At 41.7% G+C, this 14,058-nt stretch overlaps 1 protein-coding gene across 1 annotated transcript in view; it reads left to right on the forward strand.

Moving 5' to 3' along the window:
- Positions 1-6,222, forward strand: part of ASPM (assembly factor for spindle microtubules) — a 189,962-nt gene extending 183,740 nt beyond the window's left edge. The window contains exons 29-30 of the mRNA XM_075322190.1: positions 3,719-3,894; positions 5,694-6,222. Coding sequence (XP_075178305.1) covers positions 3,719-3,894; positions 5,694-5,796 — 279 coding nt within the window. The 3' untranslated portion in view covers positions 5,797-6,222. The remainder of the gene's footprint in view (positions 1-3,718; positions 3,895-5,693) is intronic.
- The last annotated feature ends 7,836 nt before the right edge of the window (positions 6,223-14,058 follow it).

The following is a 14,058-nucleotide window of genomic DNA, read 5'->3' on the forward strand; positions in this document are numbered from 1 at the left end:
TAGCTGTGATGTGTGAGAGCATGGATCATCCGCTAGCTTCATATGATGTAGCTGTGCTGAGAGGGCATGGATCCTCCGCTAGCTTCATTTGATGTAGCTGTGCTGTGAGAGCATGGATCCTTCGCTAGCTTCATGTGATGTAGCTGTGCTGTGAGAGCATGGATCCTCCGCTAGCTTCATTTGATGTAGGTGTGCTGTGAGAACAGGGATCCCTCACTAGCTTCATATGATGTAGCTGTGCTGTGAGAGCAGGGATCCCCACTAGCTTCATATGATGTAGCTGTGATGTGTGAGAGCATGGATCATCCGCTAGCTTCATATGATGTAGCTGTGCTGAGAGGGCATGGATCCTCCGCTAGCTTCATTTGATGTAGCTGTGCTGTGAGAGCATGGATCCTCCGCTAGCTTCATTTGATAAGGAAAAAGAAAGAGGGAAACGATTAAGAGTCCAATGTGTGCAAAAAAAATCAATTTTTATTGGTCCGTACAGAGGTGGACATACAGAAGACATACAGAAGATTAAAAGGATTAAAACAGCAACCAAGAGAACCAGCTGTAACAATCACAGTTATGAATGTTTGACTAATGCGAGCACCATATGGTATAATATAAGTATCTAACAATTGTCAGCCAGTATCTTAACCCCTTAACGACCCATGACGTACTAGATACGTCATGGATCGTGTCCCGGTAAGCCCCGCCCCCTGCGGGCGGCGGCGAGACGCGCACATATCAGCTGTTATCAACAGCTGATATGTGTGCCTGCTAGCCGCGGGTGGAATCGCTTCCACCCGCGGCCATTAACCCCTTACATTTCGCTGCCAAAGTCTTGGCAGCGATATGTATATGGGCGCCGCCATGACAGTGACTTACCCCGCCCCCGCCGGAAGTCACGTGACATGATCACGTGACTTTCGGCGGTTGCCATGGTAGCACAGGGTCATGTGATGACGCCTGTGGCTAACATGAGTCACTTCCTCTCAATGCCGGAATACAGCCGGCATTGAAAGTGAAGCAGCAAATCTGCAGTTCTCAGCTCTGTAGCTGAGATCTGCAGATTGTGCAAAGCGATCGGATTGCTGATCGCAATAGCCCCCTAGGGGGACTAGTAAAATAAAAAAAAAGTAAAAAAAAAAGTTTTAAAAAATTAAAAAAAAATAAAAAAACCTAAAAGTTCAAATCACCCCCCTTTCACCCCATTGAAAATTAAAGGGTTAAAAAAATAAAAAATACACACATATTTGGTATCGCCGCGTTCAGAAATGCCCGATCTATCAAAATATAAAATCAATGAATCTGATCAGTAAACGGCGTAGCGGCAAAAAAATTCCAAACGCCAAAATTACGTTTTTTGGTCGCCGCAAATTTTGCGCAAAATGCAATAACAGGCGATCAAAACGTAGCATTTGCGCAAAAATGGTACCGTTAAGAACGTCAGGTCAAGACGCAAAAAATAAGCCATCACTGAGCCTCAGATCCTGAAAAATGAGAACGCTACGGGTTTTGGAAAATGGCGCAAAACGTGCGCCACGTTTTTCGGACAAGCCTGTGAATTTTTTTTAACCCCTTAGATACAAGTAAACCTATACATGTTTGGTGTCTATAAACTCGCACCGACCTGAGGCATCACACCCACACATCAGTTTTACCATATAGTGAACACGGTGAATAAAATATCCCAAAAACTATTGTACAATCCCACTTTTTTTGCAATTTTTCCGCACTTGGAATTTTTTTGCCGTTTTCCAGTACACTATATGGTAAAACTTATGGTTTCATTTAAAAGTACAACTCGTCCCGCAAAAAACAAGCCCTCATATGGCAAGATTGATGGAAAAATAAAAAAGTTACGCCTCTCGGAAGAAGGGGAGCAAAAAACAAAACCGCAAAAACGGAAAGTGCCCGGGGGCTGAAGGGGTTAAAGGGGTCAAAAAAATTAATATGATAGTAGTATAGATCAAGAAATGGGGATTAATATTTTAATCATCCAGCATAACTACATATGTTATACTACTGGATCGTTATATTTATACATCCAGAGTTATTAAATACCCCATGTAACAAAATTATTATTTGCTGAGTGATGGTGAATCATACAGCAATAATTCAACACCCACAATTGTATTCCAAAAGACACCTCATTCTAAGTATTCAATGTGACTAGTATGGATGATGGAGGTGCTGGCAAGGTCAAACAAAGAACCATGTGGAAGGTTTAGCATAAACTCCTATATAGAAGATGCAAGTAGATCACACTATAATAAGTTGTAGCAGGTACCAATCCATGTGTACCAATAAGGTACCAATCATTGGAGCAATTCGCCCTCTACAGGGTAATGGACTAAACATGCACAATATTTAAGTAAACCTTACCACGTGTATAGATGAATGAATGAGAGTGTGAACCGCCGGAAATTCCTCCTACCCAACGGCCGTTTCGGCAACCGCCTTCGTCGGGGGGGTGGAGTAATGTTACGTAGCTGGCTCTAATAAAGGGGGCACACACCAATCACCATCCGGCATCACCGCGCAGGACGCATGCGTTGCCGCGGTAATCCACAACGCCCGCCGAGCACCGCGTCAAGGGCGGGCAACGTCAGATCACAGCACGTGATCCGGCAGTAACCGCCCATGTAGACACATGGATTGGTACCTGCTACAACTTATTATAGTGTGATCTACTTGCATCTCTTATATAGGAGTTTATGCTAAACCTTCCACATGGTTCTTTGTTTGACCTTTCCAGCACCTCCATCATCCATACTAGTCACATTGGATACTTAGAATGAGGTGTCTTTTGGAATACAATTGTGGGTGTTGAATTATTGCTGTATGATTCACCATCACTCAGCAAATATAATAATTTTGTTACATGGGGTATTTAATAACTCTGGATGTATAAATATAACGATCCAGTAGTATAACATATGTAGTTATGCTGGATGATTAAAATATTAATCCCCATTTCTTGATCTATACTACTATCATATTAAATTTTTTGACCCCTTTAAGATACTGGCTGACAATTGTTAGATACTTATATTATACCATATGGTGCTCGCATTAGTCAAACATTCATAACTGTGATTGTTACCGCTGGTTCTCTTGGTTGCTGTTTTAATTCTTTTAATCTTCTGTATGTCCACCTCTGTACGGACCAATAAAAATTGATTTTTTTTTTGCACACATTGGACGCTTGAGCGTTTCCTTCTTTCTTTTTCCTTGACTATTACTAAGTGATTTGTCCAGACATCTATATGTAGTCAGTGGTTGATTTTTGATAAAAGATTTCTATCATTAATATAATATGCAATTGGGCCATGATGCAACCCATTTACCTGTACGCCCTCTTTGTTTGTAGCTTCATTTGATGTAGCTGTGCTGTGAGAGCATGGATCCTCCGCTAGCTTCATATGATGTAGCTGTGCTGTGAGAGCATGGATCTTCACTAGCTTCATATGATGTAGCTGTGCTGTGAGAGCATGGATCCTCCGCTAGCTTCATTTGATGTAGCTGTGCTGTGAGAGCATGGATCTTCACTAGCTTCATGTGATGTAGCAGTGCTGTGAGAGCAGGGATCCTCCACTAGATGAATGTTTTCTGCACTATATTACATTGTGGGCATTTTATCTGTCTAGTTGATTTTTTAGAAATGGAGATCAAATACAGTAAACTTTAAAATTGTGTCAATACACTGATCTATATTTCTTTTTCTCAGGAAATCTGTGCCATACCTAAAGCTCTGGATCGTGTCTGTAGCATTTACAAATTAACAGCACGAAAACACAAGATGGACACTGCCAGAAATATCAGACAGCAGCTAATGAACAGTTCTCACAGTCACGGGAATGTCTTGTTTCAAGCAACACCAGTGCGGACACGAATTGTCTCAAGGTATGGTCCATCTCTTGCTGTTGGTGTAATAAGATATTGTACATTCCTCCATTGATGAATGTTGATAGTCTCAAGTACAAATCAAAAGACGTCCTGTGAGAAGGCTTTTTAGTCCAATTGGCTGCAAAATGATAAGGATTGAGATGTTAAAGGAGTACGTAAGGCAAAAATGATATGGTAATGCCTACTGCCAGGGGCATGAGATGACACTATGGTGTCCTCTAAGGGGAATTCACAATCCGATTGTTGAAGCATAAAAATATGACAGAGATCCTGGCACCAGGACTGTTAGATTTCACATTGTTTTTCATCCACAATGGAAGCGGAGCTCTCAAGTCTTCCAGTATGTGCCCGTGCCGTGTAGTTCTGTATATTCATGAGCTGCGGCTTTCTGAACGCCCACTCACCACTGATTGACTAACTGGAGAAGGAGGGGATGCCACAGCTTGTGAATACCGGTCATACAATGTATGGGTCACGATTACAGCATGTGTATGACAAGTGCGTAACACTGCTCAAAAATCAGGGTCTCCATGCTCCATGGAACTAGACAAGGCAGCAGAAGCCTGGTGGCACATTAATTTATTTAGTAACTTTTTTTTTTTTAAAATTTATCAATAGTAAATAAGAAACGTTGTTAGGCCTCAATACATGTGACATCCGTTTTCACATGTACCGGAGACATGGCCATACATAGACCCATTAAATCAGTGGGCTTGGTCACACATCAGTGTTTTCCCGTTGACTGTGTGTGTCCGTATAAAGCTCATGTGTGTTCGTGTACTCCACACGGTGACCTGTCCGTTTTCTGCCGGCAGCAGGGGTGTCACACAGACCTCACACTGATATGATCTGCGTGATGTGTACTGGAGAAAACAGAGGTCACTTAAAAATAACGAATTTTTATACTTGCCTGTCTCCGGTGCTGCTATCTCTGCCTCTGGTGTTGCTTCCGGGTCCCGCTCATTGCATATTCACTGCACTCACCGCGGACGTGGAACTGACAGCAGCGCCAGAGACAGGTAAGAATGCCAGCTCATGATGTCCATGTGCTATCCAGATGTCACACAGCTCAAAGACAGCACACGTAAAATACACACATGCACACCTTCACCGCGGACCATACCAGATGTTTTTGTTTAGCATGAATGTGTGAAGGGGACCTAATATATCTTACCAGACAAATCTGCTTCTTCAAGTGGACTGAATATTCATTCTCAAAAGTCTTCAATTCCGTGGTAAAATCTGTCTTCAGTGAATACAGACTGTCCCATCACTGACATAGGAGGCGACAGTTGGTGCTCATAAAATTCTATGGAGAACTGTGGTTGTCATCTCAGGAGAATTGGGCTCCTCCTGCCATTATAGACTTTTATAAGCACCAACTGTCATCTCCTATTTCAGTAGTAAAAATCTGTCTTCTCAGAATACACATTTACCCATGAATTCAAAGTGAAAGATAAGTCCTGGAGAAGGAAGCCGATTTCTCTGAGATATCATATATTTTGTTGTTTGTTTTGTTTTTTTTCATGTGCATTGATTTTTTTAATAAAAATTAAAAAAAATAAAATCCGCAATTGCTCTGTCAGTTATGTCCTTGACTAAATAACTTGAAATAATTGCTGCCATTTTTTTTTTTTTTTTGTATACAGCTTTTATTCAGAGGCATGTGCCTTATTAATCCTATGTGATACTATATCTACAATGCCGCCTTGCATCCTTGCACCTTTCCAGGGGCTGCTAAGTATTTCTGTCTCCATTGTATGTTTTTGTAAAATTATCTCTGAATCTCTTAACAGAATAAAGCCGGACTGGGTGCTAACAAAAGACAACATGCGGGAGGTGGTCGACCCCCTGAAAGCCATACAGATGGTGATGTTGACCTTCGGAATGGCCGTGTGACGCTGTCCGATTGCCGAATGGATCCTGGAAATTTAGTTTTTAAAGATTGGAAATGAGAATATTTTTTATTGTTTAAAAAAAGAAAAAAAAAAGTTCTTTGATAATTGTATATTGGAAGAAAACATTGTATCATCTCATATACTATGCTGCCGTTCTCAGCTTAAAGTTTATTTCCAGCGCAGCCTTTTTGGTGGAGGCAGGAGTAACTCCCGTCCAGGCAGTGACCACACGAGGTTGGGCCTATGAGACACGTTCCCGTAACTTGCTTTTTCCTTAGTCCAACCTCCTGTGTCTGGCGTCTGGACAGAATCACTCCTGTCTCAGATATGAAATGTTGAGATGGAAAAACCCTGTAAAGAAAAGAAAAACAAGCACCTTTTTGGAGCGCTGCTGTAATATACGTTTTCTGTTGTAAATAGCCTTTTGTATAACAAAAATATAATGTACAATAAAGTACAGTGCTTAACATCTGACTCCTGAGTCTTGTGTTCGGGCTCGGTTGGTGTCGCTGGGTTTCATTTGACATTATAAAGTATTTTGTGTATACAGATCTGAAATGCCCTAGTTTATAATTTTTTTTTTTTTTAAGAGCCCGAGAACTGTGCTCTACACCAGAGTGCACTAGAAAAGTGACTAAGGGTGACAAAAAGTGCACTAGGATGCGTTAAGTTGTAGATCTGTCCAACATGTGAAAGGCGCCCAATTACTTACCTTCCGACCCAGAAGGCCACAGCGAGGGTCAGGGACTAGTGACCTCCCATCTTGCTCAGACTAGCTGCCTGGGCTGCTACCAAAGCAAAGCTAGGAGCCATCTAAGTCGGCGTTCCACCCAAAAGAGGAGAGCCGGAGGAGGAGGGGGGATTCAAGGGGAGCAGATTAGGTCCTAGTGACACACACAGTTTCACATAAGTGAAAACCATTAAATAGTGACGTTTTTCTAGTGTAATACTAGCTGGACCTTCACCCAGGAATTAAGAAATTCCCTATTCTGCCCATAGGCCTGGACAAGGGTGTGAGCTCAAAAAGAATGAAAAGTTCAAGTGCTGTGCAAATGGGCCAAAACTGAAGTAGTTTCGCATGCCCAGTGAGTTAGGGCACTCCCAATGTCACCACTCCTGGGACACTTTGCACCCCCACCTCTCAAACTTGCCCAACGAAGTGACCTTGATCTTGAAGGGCCCAGGTTTCTCCTGGATGACTATATAAGCCACCCGGTGTACTGCCCAGAATGCATAATGTACTGGGGCAACTCAGGCCATGGTTGCCTTTTTGAATGATGCTACACTTAATCTTCGCCAAAAGGCCCTATTAGAATAGCTATGGCATGGCAGGAAATCGTACTCTGCTGTCTCCATGAATCCTAAAAGCTATGAGCTACAGTTTCTGTATCCCGCAGTCACACCTAGCTGTACCCTTAGCCTGGCCTCCTGTGACTGTCACCAAAAATGCCCTGTCAGAATGAAGCAGTGGCCATGCATCTGGCGTTCTGCTTAGGCTGGCCTCCTGTGGCAGTTACCCAGAATGCTCTGTCAGAATGAAGCGGTGGCCACGCATCTGGCGTTCTGCTTAGGCTGGCCTCCTGTGGCAGTTACCCAGAATGCTCTGTCAGAATGAAGCGGTGGCCACGCATCTGGCGTTCTGCTTAGGCTGGCCTCCTGTGGCAGTTACCCAGAATGCTCTGTCAGAATGAAGCGGTGGCCACGCATCTACCTTCCTACTTAGGCTGGCCTTCTGTGGCTGTCACCCGACATGCCCTGTGTCAGAATAAAGCGGTGGCCACTCATCCGGCTTTCTCCTTTTGTCCAGCCTCCTGTAGCTGGCACCTGAAAAGCCCTCTCAGAATAAAGTGAAGGCCTGATTGGAAACTCTACAGTTCAGGTGCCAGCCACAGGAGGCTTGGCTAGGTCTTTCGGGCCCTATGATTATTTTAGTTTTACTGTTCCCAGTCAGTTTGATTTCTAAACCTAAAACGCCATTGTAGCAATAGGAATAAGGGAAGACAAAAGAGACCTCAATAACTGCAATCCATTTAGAAACAAGAAAAAAATGTATCACGGTGCTATACAGATGTAGCAAACATTACTGTGACCAAGGTGCTCTACGATGGTAACTGTCTCTATTCTATATGATCTCACATTACACTAGCTAGAGTAGTTAATCTGCAGTTTATGTTTTTGTCCACAGGTGGCAGTATAAGTGATATTTCCAGTACTGTGTGTCTTCTGCCATGACCTGGGAGTACGGTGGAACTGCTGTACAGTGAGAGGCCACCAGGCCTGCAGCCTGAAGTATTAGGGTCCTGATTATGGGTCCAGGTACAGCACAATTATTGTGTTCTCCACCGCTGCCAATCATAAGTGTGCCCTCTGCTACTTCAAAGGCACCACAGTGATTTGTGGTATTCTACAGACACCGGCCACTGTTGCCTCGCGTGCTGATTGTGGCCACGCACCGTATCCTCCATCCATCCTACATCGTGTATACGCAAAGCTGAGTCAGTAGCAGAATTTTAGAGACCTTATGAGGGGATAAAGTTATAATTTATTGAGAAACATAGAATTGTTTTTAAATTCGAAAATTACTTTCTCAATACATGGCTGCCGACTGTCCTGATTGTTCTAATACCACCCCAGTAATTTCGGGTTCTGCAAAGTCAGACAAGGGAAGAGGTTTTATTTAACCATCACCCAAAAGTGAGCAGTGCCTAAACATCCCTATACTGCTAACAGGAGTAGCAATAAGAGGGTAAGTTGTGAAGTTACCAAGTATAAGCTATGATCAGAGTGCCCCCACAAGTTTAGGAGGAGCCGAGTAACAATCCAAGCTCCCACAGACAAGTGGTGGCATTTTCCTGTGAAACGTTTAGTACGTCTTCAGGGGCACAAAATGTATTTTGGCTGCATCTTAGGAAAAGTTGTGACTTTCATATTGCACAGGGACATGCACCTTAATTTCTGGAAGACAGTGTTTTCCAAATAGGGTCACTTTTAGGGGGGTTTGTTTATTATTCCATCTTGGAGCTTCTATCAATGTTGTGCAAATTACAAAATTAGGCCTCAAAAACACCAGGTACTACCAGCCTTGAGCCATCCAGGTAAAGATGAAACCCATGTGCAGGGCGCTGCTAGAATCATGAAACGCAGGATAAGGCTGGGGCCACATGGGGCACTAGTGCGATCCTCGCATGACACTCAGCTCACGCTGGCAGTACAGCAGGAGCCGAGTGTCATGCGAGTGTCCCTGCGACTGAGGTCTGACTATGCGAGCGGACCTCAGCTGTCGGGGAGGGGACGGCACTCAGGAGGGGCGGGCTGGTGCTGCGGAGGGGAGGGAGGGATTTCTCTCCCTCTATCCTCTGTAGCCGGCTATTGCGATTCTCGCCCTGCACTCGCGGTAAACCGGTGTACCGCGAGTGCAGTGCGATTTTTCTCTCACCCCATACACTTGAATGGGTGCAAGAGAGAGTCTCGCATTACAGTCGCAGCATGCTGCGATTGTTTTCTCGGTCCGATTAGGGCTGAGAAAATAATCGCTCATGTGTGCTCACACACAGGCTAATATTGGTCTGAGTGGAATGCGATTTTTTTTTTTTTTTTTTTTTTTTTAATCGAACTCTACTTGCACCGTTTTTCTCGCCGTATGGCTTAGGACTAACAAGGAGAGCGGAGAGTACAGTCTGGTTATGGTGGGACATGAGGGGGTCCATATTCTGGGCACTGGAATGGTGTATGTATAGAAAAACTGCAATCTCTCTAAAACATCCACAATCACTGAGCAATCATTTGTTTTTGGTTTTTTTTTTTCATTTTCTGTTGCATAAGGTTTTAGAACTTTCTCTATATCTGCAGCGCTGATTTCAAATTTAAAATCTGTTTTTTGGTACATGCTCTAGTTTTTTTGGCAAATTTAATTTTTTTTGTTAGTTTATGGCATGCATTGGTTTTTAAATTGGAGTTAAAGTGCAACGACTCTTGAATTGAACATAACCACAAGGCAATTAAAGAGGAGCAGTAGTCACGTTTTTGTATGTAACCTGCATATAGGATCATGTAGAGTAGCATTAGTAGCATTAGCACATACATATGTACAGAGCCTCTGTAATGTTTGACAAACATCACTTTTACATAATTGTAGTTCTTTTGAAATGTAAAAAATATCTGATAAAAAAAAACCACTCATTTTGTATTTAGATTGAATCATGGCTTCCTCGAGTAGGTGTAAATGTAAGAATAGTCCGACCTTCTGATAGATATATATATATATATATATATATATATATATATATATATATATATATATATATATATATATATATATATATATATATATATATATATCTATCTATCTAATATTTATATTTATTAGTGTCATAGTTGTGAGGAAATTCTTCATGACTGGACAAAAGGAAAACACAAAGGAATGCCTTTTGGTATTCCCTTGGTTTGGTGTGAACCTTATAACCACAGCAGTGACTGTTATTTCTGTGTGATCCATACAAAGGGCATTGGTGAGAAAAAACGGCATATCCTAATATTCCTTCAGCAATACGACCTATCCCACACTCTGAGACACTCCCAGTTTTCAATGATTTATTTCTTATAAGAACGAAGAAAGTGAACATGATGATCAAATGTATTTTGATAAGAAGCATGAGGAAATTAATGTAGAATCTGAAGGGTCTTCTTCTGATGCCAAGCAGTCATTAACCCCGCAGCAGTTTACCTAACCTGAGTTGAAATTTAGTAAGAGATTTGGGCCTATCCAAGAAGGCAGCTGAGTTATTAGCCTCCAGGCTTCAAGAAAAGAATGTACTTTGCCAGTCATCTAAAGTATCCCTTTTCAGGAAGCGTGAACAAATTTTCGTGGACTTTTTTTTCCCCAAAGACAAACACTTTGTTTTCTGTCATATCATCAGTAGTTTTCTCAGCCTGCTAGGTGTTACCACTTACAGTCCAACACAATAGCAGTTATTTCTTGACAGTTCTAAATGGAGTCTGAAATGTGTTCTCCTACATAACAGTAATGTTTATACAGAGGTTCCAATTGGTCATTCAACTCATGTATGAGAAGATTATAATGACATAAAAATTGTCCTCAACTTACTTAAGTATGAGGAGCATAATTAGATCATTTGTGTAGATCTTAAAATGGTAAATCTCCTGCTAGGACAACAGAGAGGTTTCACAAAGTATCCTTGTTTTCTGTGTTTGTGGGATAGCCGAGCTTGGGAGAAACACTAGACACAGAAGAAGTGGCTGAAACGTGAAGCTCTGGAAGTTGGGATGCAAAATATTGTGAATGAACCTGTAGTTGATAGACACTATCATTTTCCCCCCAATTCACATCAAACTTGGTTTAATGAAGTTTGTTCGGGCTTTAAATAGAAAAAGTGAAAGCTTTCAACATATTATTTTTGCTTTTCCTGCTTTGTCTTTCGAGAAGATTAACCTCTTCCCGACCGCGGACGGTATATAAACGTCGGCGCTTGCTGGGCTTTGTGCAGCGCCAACGTTTATGAACGGTCCGCGGTTTTGCAGCGATCGTGACCGTATGGTACCTGTAAGCGCCGGGATTCCGGTGCAGGACGCTAGCTGCGACCCCTGACCTCACCAGGATCTGATTGGTTCAGGTCCTGGTGACGTCAGCGCCGCGCTAACCAATGAAAACGATCGCTGGGAAAGTTTGTTGTAGTTACAAACTTGCCTGGGCGATCTGCCGGTATAAAACACTGCTTCACCTCAGATCCTCCGTGTGTGACTGATCTGAGGAGAAACAGTGTGACAAGTGCTGCTGACAGGAGCTCTGTCAGTCAGCGATTTTTCACACAGTAAAAAAACCCACATATTACATCTATAGAAATCAATTCCCCCTTTTCCCAGTTAGGCAGCATATAGGGTTAGATAGGGTAGATGTTCAGTATAGTATAGCATAGAATACAGTATAGTGTAGTATAGTATAGAATACAGTATAGTATAGAATACAGTATAGTGTAGTATAGAATACAGTATAGTGTAGTATATAATACAGTATATAATACAGTATAGTATAGAATACAGTATAGATTACAGTATAGTATAGAATACAGTATAGTGTAGTATAGAATACAGTATATAATACAGTATAGTATAGAATACATTATAGAATACAGTATAGTATAGTAAGAATACAGTATAGTATAGAATATAGTATAGTGTAGTATATAATACAGTATAGAATACAGTATAGTGTAGTATAGAATAAAGTATAGTTTAGTATAATATAAGTTGATTAGATAAGTTAGATAAATAATTTAGTAATATATAAAGATTAAAAATTGATCAAAAATAAATTTTTATCAATCAGTAGTGTTAATCTGTCAGTAGCGTCAATCAGTTAGTAGCGTACTGTTGAGTACATTATATATATAAAAATCTAAAAAGTAATAAAATGGCTCGTCGGTTTTATACTGCAGAGCAGGTGTATGCCCTTTTATGCTCTGACAGTGAGGAAAGTGTTCAGTCAGGTAGTGATGAGGATTTTGAGGGCTTTAGTGGCAGCGCCAGTGATGGCTCAGAAATGAGCAGTCAGTCTGGTCCATCCTCAAAAACGACCAGAACCAGTACAAGAGAGGCAAATAGCGCTACTGGAGAAACGGCTCCAAATCAGGGAACGATGGCCAGTACAAGCGAGGTCCCTAGTACGAGTGAATTGGCGGATGCCAATGTACAAAATGCTTTGCCTTTTGATGTAGCATTTCCCAGATGGGAAGCTCCAGATTCAGCTACCCCTTTCATCCCTGATTTTACTGCTAACCCTGGTATAAATGTGGAGGTGGAAGGTTTTGGGCCAGTTAATTTTTTTAATTTGTTTGTGACAGATAGGTTGCTAGAGCATATTGTCCTGCAAACAAACTTATACGCTTCCCAATTTATCACCAAGAATCCTCAATCCTATTATGCCAGATCAAATTCATGGAGGCCAACAAATTGTGCTGAAATGAGAACATTTTTAGGGCTTACATTTGCCATGGGACTTGTTAAAAAACCAAGTATTCGGTCTTACTGGTCCAACAGCCCTGTTTACGCCACCCCAATGTTTCCTGCCGTTATTCCTAGGAGTCGCTATGAAATTCTGATGAGATTTTGGCATTTTAATGACAATAGTCAATGTCTGCCTAGAAATGCCCCAGAACATGACCGACTATATAAACTCAGACCCATCATCGAAGAGTTCACAGAAACCTTCTTACGGATCTACACCCCAACACAAAACATTTCCATCGATGAGTCCCTTGTAAAATTCAAAGGAAGACTGCACCTCAAACAATTTATTCCATCTAAGAGGGCAAGGTTTGGAATAAAGCTATATAAAATGTGCGAGAGCTCAACTGGATACACATCAGCTTTTCGCATTTATGAGGGGAAAGACAGCCAGCTAAACCCACAAGGATGCCCTACTTATTTGGGGACATCTGGAAAAATTGTTTGGGAACTGATTAGTCCATTTTTACAAAAAGGCTATAATCTATATGTGGACAATTACTACTCCAGCATACCACTATTTAAAAGCCTGGTTGAATGCAACATAGGGGCTTGTGGGACCATTCGTAAAAACCGTCAGGGGTTTCCGCAATCTTTGGTGAACGAAAAGTTCCAAAAGGGGCAGTCAGGAGCTGTTCGCAGTGGAAAGCTGCTTGCCCTCAAGTATAGGGATAAAAAAGATATTTATATCCTCAGCTCAATCCACACAGATGCCACAACGGCTGTTGAAGAATTAAGGTCCACTACTCCAAAGCTAAAGCCAGTGTCAATCATTGAATACAGCAAATACATGGGGGGTGTGGACCTTGCAGACCAGGTTCTACAGCCATACCAGGTATCAAGAAAATCCTACACCTGGTACAAAAAGTTAGTCATTCACTTGTTTCAGGTTGCCACATACAATTCTTTTGTGTTATATAAAAAAGCAGGACATTCAGAAACTTTCATTGATTATCAAGAAAAGGTAATCGAAAATTTACTTTTTGCAAATTTTGGCCCCACTTATCCATTAGAATCTGAAAATGTCAAAAGACTGACTGAGCGACATTTTATAGCACTCATTCCACCATCAGCAACCAAAAGGAATCCCCAGAGAAGATGTCGTGTATGTACCAAGAGAGGAGTGAGACATGATACCCGCTATTATTGCCCACAATGCCCTTCATTACCAGCCTTATGCCTCACTGAATGCTTTAAAATCTTCCACACAGAAGCACGTTTTGAAATAGTATAAAAGTATCCC

The sequence above is a fragment of the Anomaloglossus baeobatrachus genome, chromosome 8, assembly GCF_048569485.1.
Source record: "Anomaloglossus baeobatrachus isolate aAnoBae1 chromosome 8, aAnoBae1.hap1, whole genome shotgun sequence".
NCBI classification, from domain to species: domain Eukaryota; kingdom Metazoa; phylum Chordata; class Amphibia; order Anura; family Aromobatidae; genus Anomaloglossus; species Anomaloglossus baeobatrachus.